This window comes from Ornithorhynchus anatinus, chromosome 10 (genome assembly GCF_004115215.2).
Source record: "Ornithorhynchus anatinus isolate Pmale09 chromosome 10, mOrnAna1.pri.v4, whole genome shotgun sequence".
Taxonomy (NCBI): domain Eukaryota; kingdom Metazoa; phylum Chordata; class Mammalia; order Monotremata; family Ornithorhynchidae; genus Ornithorhynchus; species Ornithorhynchus anatinus.
The window spans coordinates 42808313-42821646 of record NC_041737.1 but is presented as its reverse complement, the minus strand read 5'-3'; the positions used below and the strand labels follow the sequence as shown (position 1 = coordinate 42821646).

General features: G+C 42.5%; 1 protein-coding gene across 16 annotated transcripts in view; it reads left to right on the top strand.

The window, feature by feature from the left end:
• Positions 1-13334, top strand: part of CADPS2 (calcium dependent secretion activator 2) — a 371011-nt gene that overhangs the window by 269395 nt on the left and 88282 nt on the right. For all 16 annotated transcript variants that reach the window (XM_029073511.1, XM_029073500.1, XM_029073498.1 and 13 more), the window contains one exon: positions 11691-11794. In XM_029073511.1, coding sequence (XP_028929344.1) covers positions 11691-11794 — 104 coding nt within the window. The remainder of the gene's footprint in view (positions 1-11690; positions 11795-13334) is intronic.

Here is a 13334-nt window from a genome sequence, read left to right as displayed (position 1 = left end):
CAATCAATAGTTTTTATTGAGCGCTACTATGTGCAGAGTGCTGTACTGAGCACTTGGAAGAGTACAACATAATAGAGTTTGTAGGCACATTCCCTGCCCACAGCAAGCTCACAGTCTAGAGGGGAAGACAGTCATTAATGCAAATATGTGTTGAGAGAGGAGAATAAAGGCTTCAAATCCAAATGCAAGGGCGACTGCATTGTAGTACATCCCTGTGGGACTAAAGTGTTTGTCCCAGATAAGGCCTGGCTTGATCTTCGAACCTGCCTCTCGATGTCCCAGATTCTGTGAAAATCTCGCACTGAGAGCAACCCATTTCCAATTGCTACCCACCCGGTAGTTTTTGCCTGCTGTTGTGAGAGGTGTAGGGATGTTGGGAAAATCCTTGGTATGGGCTAGATTTTGTTGAGAGATGTGATGTGATGTCTATTCTGACTATGGGAGTTACTTCGGAATCCACTGCATGCCCCTGACAGCCACAGATGCTCATGATGAACAACCTTAGTTAAAATAGTAGTAGTAATAGTATTTATTGAGTGTTTACTGTGTGCCGAGCACTATACTGAGTGCTGGGAAAAAATAACCATGGAATTATATATAGTGCCTGTTCCTCAGGGGTGGGTGCTCACAATCCGAAAGTAAAAGGAGAAGGGGGAATGACAACTGTCAAGATGTGCTCTCTAACAAAAATCCCTCTCGAAACAATATTGGACTCCTCCATATATTCACTTATACGTGTAAACCTGGGAAGTACTTGACTGTCCCAGAATAAATTAAAATTCTTCCATTCTGCTTGGTCCTAGGTACCTCATTCTTATTATTATTATTATATTTGTTCAGCGCTTTGTGTGAAGCACTACTCTAAGCACTGGAGTAGAAACAAATGTATTGGGCCATTTGAAGCTGTCATTGCATCCTCGGATACTTATTCTCCAGACTATTCTATCTCCCCACCCAGATTGTAAGGTCCTTGAGGGTAGGGATCGTGTCTGATAATTCTATTGTACTCTCCCACAGTCTTAGTACAATGAGCTGCACTCTGTAAGCATTTCAGTAAAATACTAATGATGATGACTCTTTCAGTAACTTTTGGCAGTGAACAGTGGCGGACCTAATCTATTACCTTTACTGTGCAGGCATGGAAATCCAGTTACAAGCATTCATCACCTTTTCACCAGTAGGTATCAAGCTTGGTTAGGAGTGTCTGGCTTTCTTTGACCCTTCTTTTATTTCGTCTTTTTCAAGTCTTTTTGATAGTAGGTGTCTGGTGAGGTGTTAACTACCCACTTGAAATATTACCCTTCCTTCCACCAGCCATCTTGATTTTTCAGTCATGTCTAAGTTGAAAGCAGATGATTGATGACTTCCACTATTTATTTACGGAAAGGTGCTGACAGGTAAACTTGGCGACATTGAGCAGCTTGTCTCCCTCACCACCTTGTTAATCTGAGCAGCACAGAAACACTGTCACAGTCTTTTCCATTCGGGCAGAAGCCATGTAATAAAAACTGACAGAACAGATTGCCACATCTTTATTTCTCAGGACGGTTGCAAATGTTGTAGTCCAGCCCAAGTGAATTCTGCTTGAAAAGTGCTAAGAGTTCCGTGCTTCTAGACTAAAGCAGGTTGGACAGGAGCAATGGAGACTAGTAGAAAGAGGATGGGCCTGAGATTCAGAAGACCCAGGTTCTTATCCCAGGTCCAACACTAACCTGCAGTGTGACTTTAGGCAAGTCGCTTTGCTTCTCTGTGTCTCCATTTCATCTTATGGAAAGTGGAGATTCAATACCTGTTCTCCCTCCTACTTAGACTATGAGGCCCATGTAGGACCTGATCAACCAGCATCTACCCCAGAACTTAGACTAAGACTTTACACATACTTAATAAATATCATAAAAAAAGAAAATAATAAACAGATCAAGTACTCATCACTACATCACCCTCATCACTAACAACAGCATTTATTTTACTGCCTACTGTGTGCAGGGCACTACACTAGGGGCTCAAGAATATTCAGTAGAAGTAAAAGGTGTGGTTCCTGCTCTCATGAAATTTACAGTCTAATCAGAGGGCAAATGGGCACAATCTGCAAATGGAATAGATGGAAGAGTAAAAACATAAAAATAAATGATAATGACCAAAGTAAACAGTTAAACAGATACACAGAAGTGATTGAAGTGGCTATTGGAATGACAGGACCAGGAAGATAGGGATTCATCAGGGAATGCCTCCTGGAAAAGGTGACCTTTTAATAATTTTGATATTTATTTAGCATGCACTATGTGTCATGCATTCTACTAAAGACTTTGGTAGATAGAGTATAAACAGATTTGACACAGTCCCTGCCCACCTGAAGTCAAAAATCTAAGGGGAAGGGAGAACAGTTATCCACTTTTTACAGATAAGGAAATTGAGGCATGGAGAAGTTAAGTGACTTGACCAAGGTCACACAGCAGGCAATGCCAGACCCAAGATTAAAACCAGGCCCCCCCCTAACTTGGGGCCTTTGATGGAAGGGAGGCAGATAGTGTGGTGGACCTGACAAGGCAGGCATTCCAGGCTAGGATAATAGTGAAAAAAACCAGTAAGAGATAGGAAAGTTGTGAGAGAGGTGCTAAGCAAAGGTTAAACTGGAACTTTTCCAAACTCTAGAATTTGTCTCATTTTGGTTCTTTCATTTCCCACAAAACTTTGGGGTCTCAATAAAAGTAGGCAGATTGTCCAACTCATTAGCCTAGAACATGAGCCCTCAGGTTAGAAAAAAGCCAGACCCAGAACAGGAGCCATGAACTTCTCCTTCTGATCTCGGGTTCCACTAACATCCAGTGGGAACAGCCCCTGGGAAAGATTTCTTGGAATGTTTGTGAGCTGGGGAAATTTTTTAACTATTTAGCAGGGATGTCCTCACAAAACCTTGCTGTGCATTCAGACAAAAATAAAACTCTGCAAATCTCCTCATTGATCACATACCAAAATCTCCCAGTCCCTAGTATCTTCCCCTCCCTACTCTATTGTCCCGGTTGATGACACTCTTGGCTTCAAGCTCGGCAGTCCCCAGTCTTCTCAGCTTTAACCCTTCTCCTGAATCTCCCCCCTACACACACACACCAATTACCTAATCCCCAGTTTATCATGATCACTGGTCTCTGTAACCATCTTTTCCTGGATGAGTGAGGAAGAGTCTTGAAGAATGTGTGTTTGTGATTTGACAACACACAGAACGTTTGTTGTGAAATTTGCTATTACCAAATAGTGATTATGACTTTTATTAAGTATTTATTATGTGCTATGTACTGGTTGTAGAAACAAGATTATGAGGTGAGATACGATCTCTGTCCAACCTGGGGCTCACAGTTTTTGTTGTTCCCATTTCTTATTTTACAGATGAGGAAACTGAGGCCCAAGGTCATATAGATGGGCACTGGGGGAGCTATGTCCCCAGTATGAGTCTCATGACTCCCAGTCCTGTGATCTTCAATCAGTCAATCGTATTTATTGAGGGCTTACTGTGTGTGGAACACTGTACTAAGTGCTTGGGAGAGTACAATATGACAGAGTTGGTTTCCCTGCCCACAACGAGCTTACAGTCCACTTCAGACAAGCTAATTGCTTGATCAATAATGATATTTTTAACCACCTACTATGTGCTTAGCCCTATACTATGTGCTAGAGTAGATTCTAGGATAATCAATTCAGACCTCATCTGTGTCACACAGGAGGCTCAAAACCTAAGTGGGGAAAAACAAACACATAGAAAACCAGGAGTAAATTGTAAACTATGTAGAATCTAAGAAAACAACATGGAAACACTGGTCTTAGAGGGATTGGTGCTTAGGAGCTTTCCTTTTCCAAGCCATATTCCTTGGTTACAGATTGCTCAACCTTCCCTTTTCTTGCAGATGGTGGAGTTGGGGATGGGTTTGGCAGATTTGATTGGAGGAAGGAGTTCCATATGAGAAGAACCAAACAGAGCCTTGGGTCTGTCACTGAACCATTGGGACCCTTGGGTTGGCCATTGTGCATTGAGTTTCTCATTTAGAAAATCTAGTGTACTTGATCTTTCCTATACAGATACCCAACATCTTTGTACAACTGACCTTTTCCCCAACTAAGACCTAAATCCTTGCACTATCCATAAGGGAATTAACCCAGAGGTGAGGCTATCAGATTTTTTAAAGTTTTTTAATGATATTTGTTAAGTGCTTACTATGTGCCAGGCACTGTTCTAAGCACTGGGATAGATACAAGATAATCAGGTTGGACACAGTTCATGTCCCCACATGGTGCTTACAGTCACAATCCACATTTTACAAATGATGTAACTGAGCCACAGAGAAGTGAAGCAACTTGTTCAAGGTCAGATAACAGTCAAGTGGCAGAGCTGGGACTAGAATCTAGTTCCTTCTGACTCCCAGGCCCATGCTTTATCCATTAGACGATGCTGCTTTCATCCAGGCTCTTACAACTGAGGTCTCTATTTCCTGATTACCTATAGAACTGGCCACTTTGGATCCCATCCTATTTCTTCTGGCTCATGCCCAAATCCCATTGCTCCCCTGCCAGCCAGTGGCTGGGAATTGATAATTAACTCAATTGATGATTCAGGCCTTAATTGTTCATTTGATTGTGGCCATGGGATAATTACTCTGAAGTATGAGATTAATAGCATGGCCAGTTCTGAGAAAGCATGAACAGGTACTATTGCATGAAACGCCTGGGTCATTACACTAGCAGGTCCCAGGAGGAGCTGTGGATTTAAAAGGCCATACAATTATTGTTTCCCAACACCTAGATTGCTAATCCTCTCTATGATCAACGACAGTTCAAGGGAACCCTCCCCATTCTGGGTTAGTGCATTTCAATGAAACTGTGCCTGGAACCTTAAGAGACATGTTTTCCAGCCAGAAAGGAATTCCTGAAGCTTGGAATGGATCCTTTCCTGCTAATATCTCCAATATCTCCCCAGAATCCTATCCAAAAGTTGTTGATGAATTTTTTAAGAGAATATGGAGCTAAAGACCAAGGCTCCATATTCTCTTAAAAAAATTCATCAACAACTCATGTCTCATAATATTTGTGTCTCATCAAAAACTGATCCCCATACTATTGTCACTAATATTGGGGTCCAGTGGTCAGGAGAGGGCTGGGTGGGGGAGGCTCTTGAATTATTTTGGGATAAGCCTAATACTTATTCTGGAGTAGCAGTGGGTTGGGTGAGCTTCCAGTGACTATGGAGTTTTCTCCTATTATTCAGGGAGGGAAAATCCCTCCTTCCCACATCAGTTCATATTCACCAGACATTGGGGACCACAAAGCCATGGCAAGGACTGGGGATTCTAGAGCACTGCGGTAAATGCTGTGAAAGTAAAAAACAAAAACAAGTAAACGTGACACCTGCCCACAAGAAGCTTACTATCTAGAGGGGGAGATAAACATTAAAATACATTACAGATAGGGGAAATAGAATATAAGGATGTGTTCTTAAATGCTTTGGGGTTGGGGTATCAAAGTGCTTAAGGAGTACACAACCAAATGCATAAGCAACGCAGAGGGGAGGGCAGGTAGGGGATATGAGGGCTTAGCCAAGACTCAGACTTTCTCCCTGCTGCAGAGCAGAACCTGAGGAGATCCAAAGAATTGACCTGTCCCCCTGTGGTGTCCTTCAGAATAGTAGGCAAACCTCTCTCTGCCCCGATCATTTTTCTTAAAAAAAATTGTTTTGTGCACTTCTCAGAAATCTCCCGTGTTTGTACCCTTATCCCATATCAAATGGAAACTCTTTACCATTAACTTTAAGCCACTCAATCAGTTAATCTCTCTCATTTCCCAAAACAATGCAGCCCTCACTTTTCACTCCCCTAATGCCAATCTACGTAATGTACTTCAGTCTCTTCTTTCTCACTGCTGACCCGTTGCTCACTTCATCCTTCCACCCTGGAAATCCCTTCCCCTTTCTTGCCGACAGACCACCACTCTACCATCTTCAAAGACCCACAGAAATCATAATTCTTCCAGGAAACCTTTCCTGACTAACTTCTCATTTCTCTACCCTATTTGGCCTTCCTTCTGCATTGCACCTGACACTTACCCCATCCACAGCACTCATGTAGCCCTCTAGACTGCAAGCTTGTTGTGTGCAGGGAACATATCTACCAACATTGTTATATCATACTCTCCCAAGTCTTTAGTACAGTGCTCTGCACACAGTAAACACTAAATAAATACTGTTGATTAATTGATCAATTGATATCTGTATATTCTCCCATTTCACCTATCTGTTGTTGTTTTTTTAATGTCTGTCTCCCCAACCAGATTGTAAGGTCCTTGAGGGCAGGGATCATGTCTACCAACTCTTCTTGTATTATACTCTCCCAAATTTGTAGTACAGAGCACAGCACACAGTAAATATCAAGTAAATGTCATTGATTGATGATTCATTCATTCATTCAATCACATTTATTGAGCACTTACTATATGCAAAGCACTGTACTGAGTGCTTGGAAAGTACAATTTGGCAACAGATAGAGACAATCCCTACCCAACAACAGGCTCACAGTCTAGAAGATTGTTGATCTCAATCATTGGGTGCACAGTGGCAAATCTGGTACCACTGAGATCAGAAGACTCTAAGATAAAGGACCCACTTTGCCAATGTGAATGTTTTCATTTCCTTCCACCGCCCTTTTTCCTGGAAACTGATCAACTCCTCAACACATTCAGCAGTACAAGAGTCAATTTGTGTGAATCGGCGAAAACAGAGGGTCATCTGATGTGCTAGGGAAATGAAAGATTGAAGCTCATGTTTACAACATTTTAAGGAAGACTTCACAAACACTTGTGCTCGTTTCTTCACAGTATCCCAGATTAGTTTTAGTAGCTAACAAACTTACTAGTGGCTCTAATAAAGCATTGAATAAACCTTGTCTTGTCCCCTTGCATGTTGACAGTATGGAGTAAATTGAAGACAGCATGCCTAATGATACTTGATAAAGAATAATGGTATTTTATTTCTCTTTAAGGAAAAAAAGTATAGCATGCTTCACTTTAAAGGGTTTCAAAGTGGCCATTATTTTTCTGATATTGAGTTCAAGCATTGTTAAATCTATCTAATCTAGAAAGGTTGAAATGATTTAGAAGGTTTTAAAATTTCCTAAGGACACAAAATACTTTCACCATCGGAGAAAGATGATTTAGTAAAGTTATTGTCAAAAAGGATAGGAGTTTATAACCATGAGTTCTACTAGTGTGTTTTTTACCCAGAGCTAAGCTTTCAGGGTGTCACTATTTTGTTTTACAGGATTTCAAATTTCTGGGTGAGGGTTATCTTAGACTTTCAATCTCTTCTTGACTGGGCTAGTTAGTTATCCTTGCAGTTCTTTAATGGTCTTTAGCTTCCTTGTCCTGTTGCCTATGGGGTTGTTCACGTCCATTTTCAGTGTGCCATGATGTCTAGTGTGTAGGAGGCGTGTTGCAGCCCTCCTAGAAATGACCACTAGATTGTAAGGTCTTCGGACCCCATTCCCGCTCACCTTATAAAAACCACTGCCCCTTCCCTCCTCCCCTCCTTAACTTCTATCTTTAACCACTCACTGCTGCTGTAGTGTCCTTTCACCAAAATATTCAACAAGGTATGACATGCATGCATCCTCAAGTATAACTCTTCCAGGAGGCTAGAGAATGGCTGGGACAAATTTTGACCCTACCTAGCCAGCTAAAAAAAGCAGAGGTGAAATCAGAGCCAAAGAGGCTATGGAAGCCCAAGAAGGATTCACCAAAACTTGGAGCAGAGGGCACAAAGCTACAAGAAAAAATAATGAGGAGTAAAGGATGCTTCTCCAGAAAGATGATTAAAAATGACTAGAAAGAGTTCAGAAAGAAGTTGGGAGTAGCAGCAATACTGAGCTAAAATATAGCTTGGAGAGTGTTGAACGAGGATTTCTCTTGAGCAGGGGAAGGCAACAGTGGAGAGCAGGACAAAAAGAAGATTCAAAGTTCAGATTACATCCACAATTCAGGAACAACTGCATCAAACTAAACACCCAGAAAGTCACATCCAGGCAAGAGTGACCACGACACCAATCCCAGAAGTAATTTAGGAAAAAATTAAATGCACCATTTGTACTCTGAAAGAGAAGCTGCGATGCCTTGTGGATAGCACCCAGACTTGCTGCTGAGACCCGCTGAGCTGGTACCCCTGCTTGGATTACCCAGAGGCCTCTGGTCCCAGAGAGAAACCAGCTTCACCTTAGCCTTAGTGAAATACGAGCTGTGGCTCTCCAGGTGGGAAGCACTGAGAAGCAGTGCTGCCTAGTGGATAGAGCATGGGCTGGGGAGTCGGAAGGACCTGGGTTCTGATTCCAACTCCACCACTTGTCTGCTGTGTGCCTCAGTTCCCTCAGCGGTAAAATGAGGATTAAGACCTTGAGCCCTATGTGGGACAATGACTATATCTAACCTGATCATCTTATATTACCCCAGTGCTTAGTACGGTGCCTGGCCCACAGTAAGCCCTTAACAAATATCACAGTTATCATTATTACTATTACTATTATTATTAAATGTGGGCTGGGGCACAGTCAAAGCCCTGGCCCCAACTCCCATCAGGATATGGGCAGACAGCCTCTCTGAGGGTTGGGGGAGAGGAAGTAAGAAGGGATCAAGGTCCCTTCCTGGGGCTCTCTGACCCTGCCCAACAGACGGGAGGCCAGCGAGAGTGTGGCCCGCCTAGCCTCCAGCCCTAGTCTTCACTCATCTCATAGAGCCCAGCAGCATCCCCTCTCCCATTTGTATTTTTGCTTTGCCTTGACCCAGCACAGCTGGCAGTGTCAGCGAGTCACACTGTGTGCTCAGAGGAATGCATGGTGCTTCCTCTTCAGTGGCCAACAGCACCTGGCTAGTGTCAAAGACAACAAATACCTCAAATACCACTATTACTATTATTATTATTCAGGTTATGTTCAAAGTGAGACCAAGATGGGTGGGACACCGAGCCTGACAGCTGGACAACCGATAAATCTCTCACCTTTCACTGGGCTGAAAGCTTCTTGAGAGCAGGAAACCTGTATTCTGCTTCCGATGTACTCTTCCAAGCAATTTGTATGGTGCCTTGCTCTCAGTAGATGCCCAGTAAATACTGCCCCACTGATCAGCTTTCAGATTGGACTCCTTTTGGACAGTCGCAGCCTTGCTGTATATGGTGTATTTTTCCTTAAGCATTCACAGAAAGATTACGAGTAGAATAGCAAAGCTCTCCAGACTCATTTAACCTTGAACCTGGGGGAGTCGCAAACAAATCATTCACTTAACTGTCTAGAAAATATTACCATTCAAATGGGTTCTTTTAAAAGTAGCAGATGCAGATGAGTAGCTGTATGAGTAGCTGTTAGTGACTTTTGGACCCTGAACTGGGGGGAACTGAAATTCTGCTTCTCTAGCTACTGTACCCTATAGATTTTTGTTTTGGATTTTGTGTATTTGTCCTTGTCTTTATGTTATCCAAGTGTGTTTTTTTCATTTTTCCTTATACGTATGTCACTAGTCCCTGCTCCTCACTTATAGTCTTATATCGTTAGATTGTGGGGCACCCCGAGAGTCAGGGAGTGAGCCTAATTCCCACTGATGTATTCTTTCCTAGCTCATTTAATAAATTCAGTTACTTCTACTACTGCTACTATTACCAGTGTAGCTTAGTGGGTAAAGCATGGCTTCGGAGTCAGAAGGACCTGGGTTCTAATCCTGGATCTATCACTTGTCTGCTGTGCTTGGGCAAGTCACTTCACTTCTCATTGTCTCAGTTACCTCATCTGGAAAATGGGGATTTAGACTGTGAGCCCTCATGTGGGACAAGGACTGTGTCCAACTCAGTTTGCTTGTATCCACCCCAGTGCTTAGTGCAGTGCCTGGTGCATAGTAAGTGCTTAACAAATACCACAGTTTATTTTTTATTTACTCCTACCATTACTGCTGCTCCTCCTCTTCCTACTACTCCTGTTTCCACATGACCACCATTTCCCAACCTCTCTTCCCTTAACCAAACAGTCCCTATTTCAGTGCCTTGACCAGGGGTTCAGTCTCTTGCCCAAGGTCTCAAGTCAGTCAACTGTTATAAATGGGGTTGGATTTTAGGATTTTCCATTCCAATCTCCTTTGCTTATTGACTGATTCAATCTGCTTCCAAAAATCCCTAGCTATGTCAGGGTGGGACTAATCCAGTGGCAGCAGAAAAAGACATGGAATTCATGCATTAGGTTTTTTTTTTCCCTGTATGATGTTAAGGATATTCCACTCAGTCTGCTAACTCTCTGATGATAGGGACTCAGATTATTAAGGACTCATTCCAAGTTAGTAAATGTTCCTTTAAATGGAGATTGTCTTTTTCATTTCCCTATCTCTTTCCAAATTAGTCTGAAGTCCCGGCTCTCCATACCTCATTATGTAGCTTCCATCCTGAAAGGTTGAGTGGTCAGAGATCCTCTTCTCCATTCAAGTGTGGAGCTATGTCTTAAGATGTTTCTCTGCCTTCTAGAGGATTCATTCTGCTAGATTGTAAACCCCTTGGATAAGGTCTACTAACTCTATTGCCCTCCCCTAAGCACTCAGTTCAGTGCTCTGCACAGAGAAAGGGCTCAATAAAGACTGTTGACTGTTTGATTCCGTTCAGGCTGGAACCGAATGGGTTGTGGAGAATGACGGTCTCAGACAATCGGGTGTATTTTACAAGGCATCAGTGAATCCAGATTTCCCAAACTCATCTTTCCCCTTCTCCACTGGAAGCATCAGGTACCATCTGATGGGGAGCAGGAGACAGGGGAGTGGAAGGATAGTCCAACCCAGCTGACCCATATTCTAGGTTACTTTATGCCACTAAGTTCCTCCTCGAAGCTCTGTTCTGACACCCGCATTTGAGATACCCTTAATTTGGCCAGCATCTCCAACCCCTCCACTTTGTCTCTTGTCAACGGACTCCTTGTTTCTTTAGTATTGAGTTTCTGTTCACATCCCCGTAATCCTATTATGCCCTCTCCCTTTAGAGCTCCAGTTTTGCTACAATACCAATAGAGCCTTCAGCTTCAAAGACTTACCTTGGACGAGGCTGGCAGGGTGGGGGAGGAGAGGGGCGGAGAAGGGAGAGAGGGAAATCAGTTAATTGCATGTAGCTAGTATTACTCCAGGTGACTTTGTACCTTTTTTCCATTTTGAGATCAGCCTAAAATGTAGACTTCTTGGGCTTGGAATGTAAATGGCAACAAAAATGGGGAATCAGGCAAATCCCAGGAATGACTCACTCAGTGAGAATGGCTTTTGTGTGGATAATACGGTAGGGGGAGAGAACATCTCTGCAGTCTCTGCTTGCATTGTACGCCCAACCTTGGAGGGAATTAAAACTTGCTGTTGGCTGCGGAAGTTGAGCATTAATGAGCTGATGCACCTGTTTGTTCTCATGCAGTCGTCAATAGAAAAACACTCAGTAATGTGGATGAATTATTTTCTGTAATCTGGTGAACTGGTTTTCTGTTGTGCTTTCGTACGGGCTAAGGCATATGTGTTCTTGGGCATTATTCTTCCGAAAAATCTGCAGACCCATCCTCCATCCATCTCAACACCCCATTCCTTGTTAGACTCCACATTTTCCTCCGTCACTGCATACCAAGGGGCACTCATCTCGATTTTTCTCTTTCTTTCCTCTGAAGAAATCATGAGCCAAGCCACTCCTGCTCGAAAGCTGGAAGAGGTTCTTCACCTGGCAGAGCTGTGCATAGAAGTCTTACAGCAGAATGAGGAACATCATTCAGAGGTGAGGAAAAGGTTCTCACTGTGGGGTAACACTCTACACCTACTACACCTTGGTCCCATGCCGCAGGAAGCACATCAGAAGAAACAGACTGGCTGGGATCTCTGCTGCATGAAAAGCCATTAAGCACTGGAAAGATAAGAGAAAGTGAAATGAAATGAAGTCAGATTTGACAATAGCCCCAGTTTGCACATTCATTCATTCAATCGTATTTATTGAGCACTTACTGTGTGCAGAGCACTGTACTGCAAATAAAGGAGGCCAAAAGAAGGAAGGTTAATGTTGTTCCTCAGGGGAGGTGAAACAACTTGGAAAAGATGGGGACCCTTGCCTCCTCTGGACCCCGAAACCAAAACACCACCCAGGCTTCCCCTGCCTATTAGGCTTAGTTTTCACTCTGCCTCAGTTGTGAATTGGAAGAGCCATGGTGGTTGAATCCTTGGTTAAATTACTACTGGGATAAGCAACGTGGCCCAGGGGATAGAGTAGGGGGCTGGGAGTCAGAAGGACCTGGGTTCTAATCCCAGCTCCACCACTTGTCTTCTGTGTGACCTCAGGCAAGTCACTTTACTTCTCTGTGCCTCAGCTACCTCATTTGGAAAATGGGGATTAAGACTGTGAGCCCTGTGTGGGACAAGGGCTGCGTCCAACCCAATTACCTTGTATCTACCCCAGCACATAGAACAGTACCTGGTACATAGTAAGTGCTTAACAATTTACTACAATTATTACTATTATTATAATCATTATTGTTATTATTATTGGCTTTTTAACTGAAGATGCTGAAAGCAATAATAGGCTAACAGAAAGTGATTTTTCTATGTGCGGGGTGAAGAAGACACACACACTATCTAATACTCAGAGATTTATGGCAGTATTAAAATAGATTCCCTCTTTGAGGGGATTTTCTCTCTACATAAAATGGTATCATGTTGAATACACAGGGAGCACTTTTTTTATTCTTGAGGAATCCAAGGAAATCTGCAGGGAAAAAGCCCAACCAGAGACCTATACATTTATAGTTTATTTACATATAATGGAGCCTACCTCTCTAAGATGTAGGGATTCACAGACAGAATGTTTTTAATAAATCTTCAAATAATACTTTCCACAGAGCCATACCACAGTTAAACTAAGTTTCATTGTCTCTAGTTATAAATATGATCATTCAAAACATCTGCTTTTAGCTCACACTGGGAATCTAGTTTTTACCTTGCATCTGTCATGTGTGAACTTGTTATGGATATTTTATTTTAAACTGAAGAAACAGCTGCTTCAATAATTTGAAATGAATTCCCGGGAGATTCAATCCCACACTAGTATTACGTCCATGTTACACTGCAAATCATTATTTAATAAAATATGTGTTTTTTCTTTGTCTTTTGAGGAAAGCATTATCTTCTAGAATATAAAACAATGAATTTATTTTAAAAAGTCAACAATCTGATTGGTGAACAATTGACAATATTCTCTTCCGCTCAAGAGGTATTTCCCTTATATATCCTGAACCCCCTCTGTGGAGTTTCAAAAATATGGTCATTGG